At 40.3% G+C, this 14,703-nt stretch overlaps 1 protein-coding gene across 1 annotated transcript in view; it reads right to left on the bottom strand.

Annotated features, from left to right (window-relative positions):
- Positions 1-14,703, bottom strand: part of snd1 (staphylococcal nuclease and tudor domain containing 1) — a 144,914-nt gene that overhangs the window by 104,277 nt on the left and 25,934 nt on the right. The window contains exons 12-15 of the mRNA XM_068306401.1: positions 9,877-9,977; positions 8,834-8,944; positions 7,268-7,340; positions 3,182-3,323 (exon numbers count right to left, since the gene is read on the bottom strand). Coding sequence (XP_068162502.1) covers positions 3,182-3,323; positions 7,268-7,340; positions 8,834-8,944; positions 9,877-9,977 — 427 coding nt within the window. The remainder of the gene's footprint in view (positions 1-3,181; positions 3,324-7,267; positions 7,341-8,833; positions 8,945-9,876; positions 9,978-14,703) is intronic.

The following is a 14,703-nucleotide window of genomic DNA, read 5'->3' as shown; positions in this document are numbered from 1 at the left end:
GAACCCTTGGTCTTGGTCTGAAATTCTTAAGCAATTGAAGAATTAAGACATTTAAAAACTTTTCATTGCTTGGTCTCCATTAGATTTAACACACCTTTATACCCAAAAATTTCACATCAATTGAACTTTTTTTTTTGTTTCTGCCACTTTATCTTACTTCACCTCCTCCTCTTCCTAAACTCCTTTCCAGCATAGAGGGCACTCCTTTCCATCTTCAGAAAGTGAGCGACTCCTTTACCCTTTATCAAACTTGCATACGGAAGTGTCACCATGAAGGCCATCAAGTGAGAGGAGAAGAAAGGAAATGTGTTACAGGAGGAGAGGGAAGAAAACTTCCCTCTAACTCCTGAGGTGCACCTCCGGCCCTTTGAAGCCTGGACTTCTCTACTCACCCTTTGTTTCTTTACCCCCTTTTTGTCTTAAAACATTGCCTTTATTCATCACAGGAAAGAAAGGGGATGAAGTGCAGAACAGGTACTGAGGCTTCATGGTGCCTCAGCGGAGAAACAACTCTGTAAAGGACGGGTTCAGCCTTAAATCAGGACAAACAATGCGTCTAAATGCTGCTGGCTAAAAAAGCTGGTAATTCAGATTCAAAGATGCTTGTACTGCATTTTTGTTATTGTAATTTTGACTAATTTATTACAACGCTTTCTGCCTTGGGCATCATTTCTTCAGATGAAAATGTAAAACTTTCTCAGATTAATCTACTATTATTGCAAATGAGTTCCTTGTATGGAAACATTTCTTAACCTTGAACATAAAATCAATGGGAAATTCAAAAATAACAACTGCAATGTATCTATAAAACTCCCCGTAGTAGTAGTAGTTGCAGTAGTAGTAGTAATATAGTAGGAATGACCACTCTAAGGCCTACATGTGAGGTGCCACATGCTGATCGGGAGTGATGACGATTTATACCAATTGGTCTCATACGAACCAAAAATCCCCTGGGAGCTAATCCAGTGGCTCAGGGACACTTCAACATGTAGAATGTGGGAGAACCAAACAATGTTTCTGATTTTGTAATTGGTTAACAACTGTTCCAGCTCCTGCGTAACAACCAGGACCACTTGACATTCAAAATACTGAGTAAAATGTGAAGACTATAAATGTAAAAATGATTTTCTTTTGCAAAAAAAACTCAACAGGGTAAATTTATTTACACACACTTTACAATGTCGAGACATCATGTGATAGTTTGAAGTAGAAAAGGTCCAAATGGGGTCCCTTTGTTTCTTGCACAGATAAACTTGGCTTGGGGCAGCCAATTTATCATGTATGCGTCATTTCAAAACACAGGCTGTGGTGCAGATGGGTGAATAAAACATGGAAAGATAGCTTTGACAGGAAAAAGAAAAGTGGAAGGAGATAGGGAGCGCTTGGAGATTAGTGCCAGAGAGATAATAAGAGTGTCTTTGTGCCTGAGGGTTTCTTTTCATGTGTGGTTAAATGATTAACATCTGTTGTTGCAAAAAAAAACCCCATGCATTCGACAACATACATGCCGAGATGCACTGAGGCCATGACCCACCAGACATAATCTTATTTTGTAAGCATTGTAATTCAGAACGCATGAAATAGATGACCAGTAAAGGGAGAAACATACAAGGACCTCATCAAGTCATACAAATGGCTCTGATTGGTGTAGAAGATTAAAAAAAATCAACATTGACATGGGAATGGTTTCTATCAATCAGGGATAATCTATCCTAATGTGGATAATAACGGCAATATTTGTTGTCTCATTTACAGCAGATTAATATTGTCCTCTGGAGCAAACATTAATCTATTATGCATAAAAAAAATTTATGGTTCTATATGCAAATTACATATTGAGAGGGGTCATGTCAATACGTCTTGTCATAGACAACAGACAAAAAAAATATAATTATGAAAATTACCAGTGGATAGCAAAAACAATCAAAAGGATGTTACAAAATTAATTAATGCATCAGTGATTTAGTCACACATAATTAAACTGAATCCCAGTGTCAGAAATATATGGTGTTTGTCAGTGTGGAAGCAGAAGAAAACTGTGTGGCTGGCAAATGTTGGACTGAAATTGACATGGATTGAAAGTTCTTTTATATAGCAACCATAATAAAGGGTATCATCCTCTTCAGTAGGGATAAGTATTCCTATCATTCCTATGACCTGGGACGATGTGTAAATCATTGTTGGCTGCCAAATATACAGTCATAGTGTTTTTATTACTGGCGAAAACTGTCAAGTCAGTAGAGGGGCTGAAATTAACCACTAGACCTGCCATTAAATAGTCCGTATTTCACCCCACATAAATTTCGGCCTCTACCCTAACCCTAAAAAAAAAATGAAAAAATAGTGACAGTTCAAATTAATAAACATAATTTTTATTTGAATCTGATCACTTAAGATAAAGCAATGACTAAAAAATAGCAGAAAGTTTGAGAACAACACTTAACCCGGGGTGGTGAATTAAACTTCAGCAGGAAATCCTAACATCTGAGAGGCTGGAACTAATTATTAACCAACTAATCCCTGCAGGTGTACTTTGTTGGACTTAATGATTTTAATTATCTGTGTTCTGTGCCCTAAGACTGTTCATCAGATAGGAGACAGGCCAAAACAAAGGGGGATAAACTGCTGTCGACTGCCAAATATACAACAACTTACTAAGAGGACTCAAGTTGTCATAACATGACCTCCTGCGATGTTAAAGGAATGGCAGAAAAAAAGAACTGCATTATCTTTTACTGCCGCAAAAAACCTGATAACATACGCCTATCGACCAGAGATTAAAAATCCCTCTATCTTCCAGCAGTAACCAGGTTCTCATGAAGATGGGAAGTCCAGACACAGCAAATTGTGAATCTACCTCAAACTGGGAAAAGGCCGTGAGATGAGAGAGAGACACATGCTTCATGCCAACACTTTGCTTCACGGCGTTTGGAAAAATGTAGGATGACGATGTTAGATAACCTGCTACCCTGTTCCACATGTCAGGGTTGCATGCTGGGACATGTTGCAAGGTCTTTAATTCCAACCTTTGGGCTGGCAGGAATCCCAATTTGCTTGATTTAGATATACCAATGAGCTTTCAGACGATGGCAGCAACTAATGCCTGTCATAATACAGTAATTAGGAGGTTTGGACGGTGACAGAAGTGACCTTTGCTTCAGGGAGAAAGAGCTCTACCCACCAGCAAGGAGGAACGTGATGAGGCAGGGTTCTTTGGGCATGTACAGCTTGAGACGGGAGCCGCTGAAGACGTATTCTACCACGGCTTCTGACCGCCCAGCCCTCTGCAGGAAGGGCAAGAACTGCTTCGCCTTCTGAGTCTCCTGATGGAACAAAAAGAAAGACAAACACCGTTACATAAATGTCTAAAGAGCAAAGTTTGTACAACATAACTTTATTTACTGAGCAAAATATAGCAATATGACACTTAAATATGTCGTCATATGTACAGAGGAGTTGTAACTCAAAGCTTTTTAAATGCCAATGTAATAATGATAGCTTGGAATAGAAAATGTCCAACAGCCAATTAATTGGCAAAAAACTTTCTACACATAACCACATACTGAAGTGGTGTCTTCTTTTGTATTTCTTTTGTTTCCATGGATACAAGTTCAATGTAGGTTCCTTCTGTGAGTGGGATTTGTCTCAGATGAGGATTTTCGGGGTATTTAAAGTGTTATTTTTTGAAAATTTATCTTTCTGTGAAATCTCATCTTAACATGATTGTCAACTCAAATTTCTTTTTATCGGTGTTTCCTTAAGGAATTATTGCCATTGTGGGGGATCGCAGTTATTGATATATACACTTTAAAAATGAGAATAGAATTGGTAAATTGTTTTAAAGATAATAAATAACAATACTGGTCACAGAAAGTTTAAAAAAATCAGTATGGGTACAGTACAGAAAAAGCTTTTGGGCAAATAATAAGCAATCTAACCAGAAGAGACAGTATGAAAAGGTTTACTGATGAGTGATGAGAAATATTTTCTTTTACATCTAGAAGACTTGTACTGGGGTAATGAAGTCTGCTCTGCCTCTCTATGACGAGTCTGGAAACTCTGTCAGTCACAAATAATTCTCTCTCCTCCTGCCTTAATCTCTGTTGGTAATGGTGTCACTAGCTTATTGTTGTGCCCTGGCCAAAATTACATATAGAGAAAAATCGTGCTTATTCAACTAGAACTGGAAATGTGGTGGTGGGAGGAAGATCAATAATAAGAAAAAAAATATTTAAATAAGTGCCCATGGGCAACAGCACACAATAGTGGACAAAATAAATATTTAATATTCGATGTGCCGGTAACACATTCAAAGGGCAGTAATGGGGGGAAAAAAACATGAAACATCAGACACCACATGTCACAAGTGGGATTCATACGCATGTCGCTCTGAGTAAAGGGTATGTGCATTAGCCATAAGATCCACCACCTGAACTCTGCCCACTGCTGTCCAAAATAGCCCCATGAGTGGGAGACCAACAGAAGCAAACATTCATGTCGCTCACACAAACACGTTTGCAGCAGCTGCAGTGAGTGGGCTGAGTAGTCTAACTTGGTTCAGAAAAAAACAAAACAAAACAGAAGAGACATGTGAGAGGACCTCATTATACAACCTTTAGAGGTACGAGGTGAGTCAAGTGCTTCATCTACCCTCATCCCACCACCTCTGTTCGTCTCCTACACCATATGTTTAGACACCTATTGCTGCTCTATTTGTGGCTGCGGCCCACTCATTGAATATAATCCATTTCAGCGAACCTTTACGGATGCTGACGTACAAGAGTGTGTAGTTTTTGCATATGCATTAGTGGAGGGGTGTGCCTGTGCACGTGCATGTGCGTATATCACAGAAGGGGAAAAAAGGGAGAGAAAGGAAGAGAAGGGAAAGGGAAGGGGAGGGGAAGGGAAGGATGTGGAAGGAGGTGGGAGGCAATGTTGCTATTTTTGGTCCTTTAAGAATGCTCATTACATTAGCCTAGTCAAACAACTGGTGCATGCGCGTGCACGCGCACACGCCCACCGGGCCCTGACTGGCAATGATCCTGAACTGTGCTGAAAATCTTGTGTGTGTCCTGACTGCAGCGCTAACAGAGAGAACAAGCTGCAGCTGCGTGTAATGGCGCCACCGCTGACACAGCTGCGCTAATAAGGGAGAATTTAAAGGGGCTTCACATGGATGACGATACGTACAAGTGCTAGACGCATGACAACATGGTGTTGAAATGTAATGATCGCCACGGCCTTTGCAGGACGACCGGGATGCTTTCTAATGAGTGCGACATCAGAAACAGAGTATGGCGTGTGTTGCTTTTTTCATATCCATTAATGAAGTTAAATATTTATTGCGTACGGTCCAACTGAAGCCCCTCCCAAGTCATCACTGCACAGTTTGGTCATTTTAGCTGGTGTTGAATACACAAAACTCCCAGACACAACAGCAGAGGGCTGCTCACTCAGCAAAACAATTCTCCTGTCATAATTGTATTTTAGGCTCCAATAGTTTATTGGTCCTGCTGATGCCATAAAACAAAGAGAGGTTACGATGATGACAATAAGGAAAAGTATTAAATCCAAAAGCGGTTTTGCAAAGCAATGTTAGTCCGACTGTAAAGTCCTGTTGATGTTTGAGATCTTTAATAACTTGGCTGAATGCCTCCATTTAAATGTAAGGTCATAACAATTTAAACGGCAATTTACAGACCGTGTCCATGACCACCAACTCTGTTGGACCATTGCGAGTTAAAAAAAAAAAAAGACAGATTATACAGAGGAAGAGGGACTGATTAATTTAAGCAAATGTCTCTTTAGAGCCTACAAGTACTCTATGAGAGCTCAAGTGAGAAAGGTAATGAGGCATTTATGTTTCTGGAGGTAACAGTAGATCATAGAGTGGCCCAACAAAATGGAAAATGGAAAAGCTAGTAGAGGTTGAGGCAATGGAACAATTCTGAATAAATGAATACAGACTTTTCAGGGTTTTGAGGTGTGAGATTTAAAAAGATAACTGTGAGGGTGACAAAGTGGAAGTCAATGAATCCGGCTGAGGCACTTTCAAATTGGCTTGACTTCGCTTGTGGGCGGAACATTAGCAAGGGACCAAGTAGTTGTTAACTACAACAGTTTGGTAAGCTGTGTGGGTGGAGGTGGGTACATCGCGTTCCAAGTGTTAGGGCTTGCCTACTGAAAAAATCTCACAGTGTAGTTGAAAAAGAAGCTACAACGGCTTTTTTGAAGATTGTTGTCCACGTCCTCCTTATGTCACAGGGGTTTGCGGAGACAAAGGTGATAAACTGCAAACTGACCATTCCAGTGAGTAAGAAGGAAAAAATATGCTGAAAGTTGTATAGTAAAATATTATCAGGTCAGATCTGTAGGAATGTGATGTTTTCTACATCGTACACCGATACAGGCCGGTGTTTTCACCACCCAGCCAACAGAAAAAAGAAAAAAAAACAATAAAAGCAACAACGCATCACAGTGCCAGCATTTTAATCTTCCTATCGGTCCCATCAGCATACATTTCAGCTGATCACAAATTCCACTGCACTACTCTCGATGTAAGCTCATCCAGCCAAGCCACTCAGCTTGACAACTTTGGACAGCTACAACACTGCAGTATATTGTGAGTTAATAAACCCTGTGCTTGTCTAGAAGCACCGTGACAGCTCATAGTCATGTAGGACTACATGTCTTGTGGCGTGTGGGGAAAACTCAAGAGATAGGTTTGCAGTCAGAAAACGGGAAAAACTATGCTTGGAAAATGAAGTCTCAGTTTCTTTTTATTCAGAAAATAAAAACTGTTGAAGTGAGGCTTAAACAATCCTGCATTACTGATTTAAGAAGGGTATGGGACGAGGATGAAAAGAAGACAGCGGACATCACAGCTTGTGGGGTTGTGATAAATAAAACAACTTAAAAAGCCATGCCTTCCAACAGCCCATTACTTGTCACTGAGATTTTTATTGGTTCCCCACGCTTTATTTAAGGTTTATTTGGTGAGCACTCCCATTCAGGCTTCATTAGTCAAAGGATGTCTCTATCAAAGCTCCTGTGCACATGTAAAAAAAAAAAAAAGCTCTGGTTCTGATTAGTTTTTGAGAACCTTTTAAGTTTCTTTATGATGAAGGAAGGGGATGTGATGATCATGACGATTTAGGGAGTGGAGTCTGGGACTTAAAGTTGTATTCTGATAGTTGCTGCGTTAGAAAAAAAGTTATCTATCTATTCATATTACTAGCATGTCCATGGAAAAATATGCAGTACCTACCCCAGAAATATCCGCAACTCTGTGGATGGGAACTTCCTTCTTGCTGTGCAGACCTTTCCCATTCTTGATGGCCCTACATAGACAATCCACAAACACAGGTGTCACAAGCAGAATTCTAGCAACATCATGATAGAAAAGTGTGAGGCTGACGGATTAAACAGAAACCTGCAGAGATGGAACTACTTTGACTCATCACTGATACAAATAGGCTCGCTGCAGGTTGGTGAAATTGGATGTATATTCACACCAGTTTCACTTCCCAGCTCTAACGTAATGGCTCGAATGGAACGGCATCTTTTACCCCCCCAACTAAATAATCCACAGAATATAGGAGGAAACAGTGGTTGAGGAATAATGGAAGATCTGTAAGAATGACAAGGGAGGGATGAAGAAAAACAGATACATGGGTCGCTTCTTTACAGCCAGAGCTAGGAGATTAGCCATGATGGCTGGTTATATCGTATCCCTATTTTAAAAAGCCTGAAGGGTTGAAAGAGATGATGATGACCACTGAGGTTGCGCCTGTGGAGAGGAATTATGCTTCCTATGGGTCACTGAGAGGCGGACCATTGCCTCTAAGATAAAGAGCTTTAAAGATGCAAGCATGTACTGTATATATGTGCCTTTAATAGCCAGGAGGAAGCTTCTCCAAAGCTGCAGGGCCATTGGCCTCGTGCACTAGGAACTAAAAATAAAACCAAGGCTATAGACAGAAACCTCTCATCAACTCTAATAAGACCCCTCCAGGGACAGAGAGAGCAAGAACGAGAGAAGGCAGGAAGAAGAGAGAAATACAGAAGAAAGGACAGTCATGCAAGGCCAAAGAAGGACAAAATTAAAAACAGTAAAGGTGCAGAAAGGGGGACAAAATGTCCAAACTTGGAAGAGAAACAGGAGATGATGGAGAGAATACAAAACAAGAGCTGACAGGTAGTGACACTGTATGGGAGAGATAGTTGGTAATATGAAGAAGCTGTCCTTGCATCTGCTCTACCTATAGCCAGCAGATCTTAATCTATGGCAGAGTAATAAAGGTGGTACTAAATCTCTCCACTGCACCTCCTTATAATTGTATTCATAGAGCCTCTGTAAGGAGAATTTCTGATTAAGCATCCAGCACATGGTCTATGTGTCCAGGCAAGTTAGAAGAAGAAAAAAAAAAAAAAACTCATTACATATATGAGTTGTACGAGTGAATGTGTAGGAGTGATGCCATGTTGCCGTGTCAAGGGGGCACAGCAGCTATGATCAGCTGTGACGTGCAACAATGTCACTGCTAAATGAATTCCGGATGCCGTGTTGGACATAAAAGCAAATGAAAACACAATTTAAAAAAAAAAAAAGCTCGGGGTCATATTGAATTCTATTCCTCTTTCCAATAGTAAATATGCCAAGGTCGTGCACAACTTGTGAATGGGGGGGGGGCAAAAAAGACTTTGTGTAACAGGAATGTGTGTGTGTGTGCACAGGTGTGTGTGTTTCTAACTGAAGCACACAAAAGCGTTTGTATGAGGATAAACATCCATTTGTATGAAAGAATGCGCAGGAGAAACGCGTGTTCCCCACCGTGCCTCTGCGGCAAGCAGCTCGTCGTAGTGGGAGGAGCGCTGGTCGTCATCCTGTCTGTATCTGATGACTGTGGCCAGGCCTTTACTGACGAGAGCCTCGGCTATGTTGCTGGAGGAAAAAAGGGGGAGAAAGGAAAGAGATTACTTAATTAAAAACAACAAACACCCCACACCCACCCCACCCGAAAAAAAATCCCAAAGGAGGCTTTGCTGAGAAACAAAGGTCACTTGACATTATACACTTCACTAACCGCTGCTTCACTGTGTTACTGATGAACAGAGGAGAGGATGAAGGGCAGAATGCAGAAAGAGGGGAGTATTATAGTTAATGCGGTACTTAGTGGCTAAACCTTTGACATTTGATTGAAGTGGGGGAGAAACAAATGAAGAAACTTGGACTTCCTTTAGAATCAGAATTGAACTGGTGTCATTCAACGTGAAGCACGTTCGTCCGTCCTCAAGTTGGGGACACTGTACCCAACAGTGTCCCAGCCCTTAACATCAATATAGTGCTTTTGTTTTTTATAGAAAAGGTAAAAACAAAAGGGACGAAAATGTTATTTTGAGACAACATTTTCATCTATGAGGCTTTCAGCTCCTCTATCCCGTTTTGATTTGAATCTCGGAGCACTTAATCGTGGTGCGTTATAACGTATAAATTTACATATCGAATGGATAAAAAAGGACTTCTTACAAAGAAACATTTGCAGAAAGAATATATTCGCTTGCACTGGGAAGATACTTTCTGTGAAAATTAAGTTACAAAGAAGCAATTTTAGGTTGCATTATGATATGCTGACAAGTTCCAAGTACTGACAGATGATTCGTCTGTCATCTCCTATCAGATGAACCAACTTAAAGGCTTTGGCGAAGGAGGTCGATAGCATAACAAAGCAATATGTGACAGTGAAGCTCTCAGAATGATAAATTACATATCATATGATCTGCCAATAAAGACCACTTATTCATAACAAACTGGAGGCTTCATTGAAAGTAGCACTACTTTCAAGTGCAGGAATATAGTAGTAGCCCATAACTTACATGCCACCGATTGTTACTGTAGCACATGTGCGTTCTGAAAACGCAGGGGTGCCTTCTGCTGGACCGGTAGCTGCTCTGATGTAGTCGACTGTCACATTGACCTGAAATAAAGCAAAGTAAGCAGGAGAATAAGTTTAAAAAAAAAACACAGAACGGGGACTGAGGCGTACTGAAACATTAGTTAAAGTAATAATTAATGTAGGGAGTTTTTTATGCGACTGATTCTGTGTGTTTGCTTGTCCTAGTTCTCAAGGTCACCCTCAGTCGGTGTGAATCACATCATGCATCACTGGGGGAGAAGTATTCGCACACCGTGAGTGTTTGGGGGGAATACACACACCCCCAAACAAGGAACAGTGATGGAACCCAAATGACCCGATGCTGCGTGTCCTAAAACTGCACCATGGGGACAAAGTCCAAGCCACCCTGAAGATACAATTTTGTTATCTGCGTGCATGTGTGTATGTGTGTGTGTGTGTGTGTGTATTCATTGTATGTGATGTGATAGGGAAAGCATGCTTTGTGGGCCAGACGCAGGCAGTCAGCAGCAACACCAGGGATGTAGCTTTGCTGGTGCACATGATCGGCAGTTTAAGAGCTACATGTCAACCGTGTCAGACAAGTGTGATGGGTGGAGAGGGAAAGGGGTGAGGGGGGGCTCTAACTCTGCATTGCAGTATCATAGCAGAAATGCAAGCAAAACAAAGACAATGCAGACAGGCTTATTACAAGGACATGAAAGGGACGCCAACCAGGACATGGAACAAATATCAGCTTGTCATTAGATGGACAAGATGACATGGTGACATGAGGGAGATGAGCCTTGAATAGAATAGTAGGAAGTCCTTTCTGCAATTCAAAACGGTAAAAAAAAAAAAAAAAGGATACCAGGGGATGAATTCTGTTATTTTTAGGAGCTACAGTTGAATGCACCCTTTAACACAAAAGGGATCATGTCTATAAGTGCTGCAAATGTGTTAGTAGGGGATTACCTGGGAGAAGAATTTCAGAAAACATTTACATTTAAACTAAATTCAATCAGTAGAGGAGTTGCTTAGAGGTAACGTCTGTACATCAACTCCATGTTTCCCCCTTCCTTTGAGACAGCATTTATGAGACACAACTGTCATCAGCTCAAAAATGAAAAATAAATATAGCTTTGTCAAATAATATATGTTAGTACCAACACTGTGACAGTTATTTTCAGCAACAAAATTGGTTTTGTATCCTCTGAGTAATTGTAAAATCCAGAATAAAATACAGTATGTCCTAATTCATACATTTTATAACTACATATATCCTATTCTTATTCTATTATTCATTTCCTCAGCGTTCAAACACAAGATGAATTTCAAACTAACTGAAAGGTGAAGCCACTGAAATGAAGCACACTGAAAATTAAACTTGTAGTATTCATGGTTACATCTATGTAAAATGACAATGCCTTGTCAGGCTTTGGTAATTGAATTATAGGTGACAAACAAAGTAATGAAAAAATGTGCTGGCTGTAGCGAACACGAATAACAAAATAAATTATGGAAATGAGAAAGGAAAAAAACAAATTTAAGACACTGAAACATACAACTGTATAATGCTGGATGTAATGGGTTGTGAAACTAGAATACCGGTAGTCCCTGCTATTAAGTGAGATGACAGATTATAAACTTTGACCAGGCGATGTTAGATTACAGGAGTTCCAGAGCCATTCTCCATGGGCCATCTAGCTGATCTCTTGATAAGGTAAAGCTATCTATAAGAACCCCAAGAGGAGAGTGAGACAGAAAGCGGGAGGCAGAAGATGGATTAGGAAGAGGGGAATGATAACAACAAGGACAGCAGGAGAATTGGGAAACAAAATGCTGTTGTTCTGAAAGTGAAAGGTGAAACGCAGAGTGCGAGCTTATTTAAAAAAAAAAAAAAAAAAAAGGAATCATATTTGAGACTCAGGTCCACATGGAACAGGAGTCGGGGTGGAGTGAACTATAATAAATGAAAGATTCAGTAGAATGGGGTTTTCAGATTTGCTAAGTTTTAAAAGCACCTGCCTCTTCTGTGTTGTCATCAAACCTAGGTCTCACAGGCTATTTCTTTCTATTTTATTACCTTAAACTAATCTACTAAAAATACATATACATATACAAGTATTAGAAATATTGCCTTTGTAATTTAAGAGTACACTTAAACCCTATTAGAGTTTTTAGTGGAAATGTTGTATGGCCATAGCTCAGCAGATGTGGCTGAAGAATGCTGATTGAACCGGTGGAGGGAAAAAAAAGGCCATTAGATATGCAGCGCAGGTTTTGGAGCAGCCCCTTACTACACAATGACTTTAAGGCAGTCAGTGTGGGCTGAACAAAAAGGCTTGCTGGACATCTTGAAGCACCAAAAAAGCAAAAGACAGACAAGAGAGACGAATGATAGCTTAATTAAAAATGGGCATTAGAGAGGGAGTAGGGTATGGCATGATGTGAGTGTGACAGTGTGTTGTGTGTGTGGCGTTGGTGAGGCTCGAGTTAGCTATGCTTTAAGAAAAATGCTTGAGCAGAGGCAGTGGAATGCGTCGAGGAAAAGACGGGACTCAATGAACCTGGACTTTAATCCCTGGGACATGGTGACGCTTAGGTAATGTACACCTCAAGCCTTTCCCGAAATCAGGTACACAACACATGAAATATCACAATGCCACACTGCTCACACTGCATTCTCAGTTCATACACTTACTTATGTGCACACAAATTGGGGAGGGGGGGCTCTGGCGTTAAGAGTACTACACAAGCAGCTGCATAACAGGAGCACTTTGAGCATGCAGGATTATCCGAATGTGCTCAACCCTGATAAGTGGCTTAATGCAACATTTCCAGTGGTCTTTTTTAAAAAAAAAATATTTATTTATTTCTTTTTCGCTGAGGCTGAGACCCAGGCGCACAAGAAGCACTACTTATGAAGTTAGCCAAATCAAGCTTTTTGGGATTATGTCACCATGCGAGCGCTGCTATTTCAATGGAGGGGTGGGGATTTATGTAAGGGAGAAAGAGGATGCACAGACAGAAAGGAGAAAAAGGAAACTACCTCAGTGCATGTTTGGCAAACCATAAAGGGGTAGATCAAGAAGCTGTTGCAATGTAAGGTAGGGAGAAGTATTCAATAATAGTGATCACACAATTTAAAGGTAACAAAAACTCTTCAATGAGTGAGACGAAGGATGAATGGATGTTGGAGAAGATGCAGTGAAATAGAGTAAAGATTTCATCATAACAAAGAGCGGTGAAGACCAGACCAATTCCTTTCTGCCTCTGAGTTATCAAATATGAATTGTGCTTGTCCAAAAAAAAAAAAAAAAGGGAAAAATCAGACTATTGAATATGGATATTTGATATGCTTTGAAAAAAATATCAAAAGCACAATGCTTACTTTATAGAGATGAAGAATACTAGTTTAATAGGGGAGAAAAAGCTGGTAATGTAGCCTTATTCTCAAATCAGAGTGGTGGCATTAGGGCTTTGAGGTTTGGCTCAGCAAACCAAGACTCATATTAATGCTTGGTCACATCCTTGAAATTCACAGAAAAGCTGCTTGTTTCCTGAGTCACGCTACGTTTTCAACTCTTACAGTTGCTGATCTTAAAGAAGGAAAGTTGTAAAGGGGAGGGCCTGTAGGTGAATCTGACAACCCTCATATCAGGATGGGAGTTTTGGTCAAATCCAGTTTGAAGTAGATGATGTAAAGACTACACCTTTTGAGAACTGATAAACAGGTTTACAGTCACACCTCTGAAGGCGATTCAAGTTTTGCCCGGTTTCTTTCAGGGGTGATGAAGAAAAGACAGAATTACGTTTAAAATCCAATGGGTCATGGCCCGATACACCCGTAGGGTCATTGTCATGATTTGTGTTAGCAAGTAAAAAAAAAAAAAGGAAAACCAAGATCTCTCTCTGGGACAGAATTCAGTAAAGCAATGGTGTTAGAGTGTTCTATTAATGCTTACTGCTCCAAATCCGTCTCCACAGAGCTTAGTGTTCTCAGACAGGATGATGGTAAGTGGGTCAAGTAAACTCCCTTTCCTTTTTTGAGTGCCTGCACCTGTACACGTCTGCACCTACCTGTATCCAAAGGGGCAATTTAAGTTGACTGAGGTAATATACCTCAAAATGAAAGTTTTGACTCCAAGTAAACATTCACACACAGATCTTATGATCATTTCATTCAAACTCTCTCTTGTTGCTAAGGCAACAGAGGGATGATGCTTGTATCTTTGGAAAACCTGCAGCTATTGAGAGCCTCTAATTATTTTTAAAATGATACATGGCAACCGAAGACTTAATACAAAGCTTTGTGCTTTAGAAATAAAGGCACGAGCAGGACACAGCGTTTGCAGCGGAATGCTGTTATTGACTCTGCGGACCTAAAGAGGAGGAGGCTGTGCAGCTGGCACACAGGCAAAAGCTCCCCGCTTAAATAAGTCACCTCTAAGAGCCTAATACCACACAGTGTGTGGAACTTGGTGTGAAGCTATGTGTTTTGACCACTTTCTCTTAATGGTAATATTGTGAATGGTAATTTTATACTGTGGCAAGGCTTTATTCACCCTATTTCCCCATACGACACCACTAATAAACAGCAGACTCATTATTCTCACTTCACTCATCAAAAGCCAGCTTACAGCTGCATTTTCTTTTCATTAAAAAAAAAAACATAAATGAGGATGATTATAAAGACTAATGAGAAACTGGAATTGGGATATGAATCTCACTCCCGTACAGAGTGTCAAAAGGAACTCTTGGTTTTTGCCTTTGAGTGGGTGCATGTTTTTTAATGTTTTTTAAGCTG

Source organism: Antennarius striatus, chromosome 22, assembly GCF_040054535.1.
Source record: "Antennarius striatus isolate MH-2024 chromosome 22, ASM4005453v1, whole genome shotgun sequence".
Classification (NCBI taxonomy): Eukaryota; Metazoa; Chordata; class Actinopteri; order Lophiiformes; family Antennariidae; genus Antennarius; species Antennarius striatus.
This window is presented reverse-complemented; position numbering and strand designations above follow the sequence as displayed.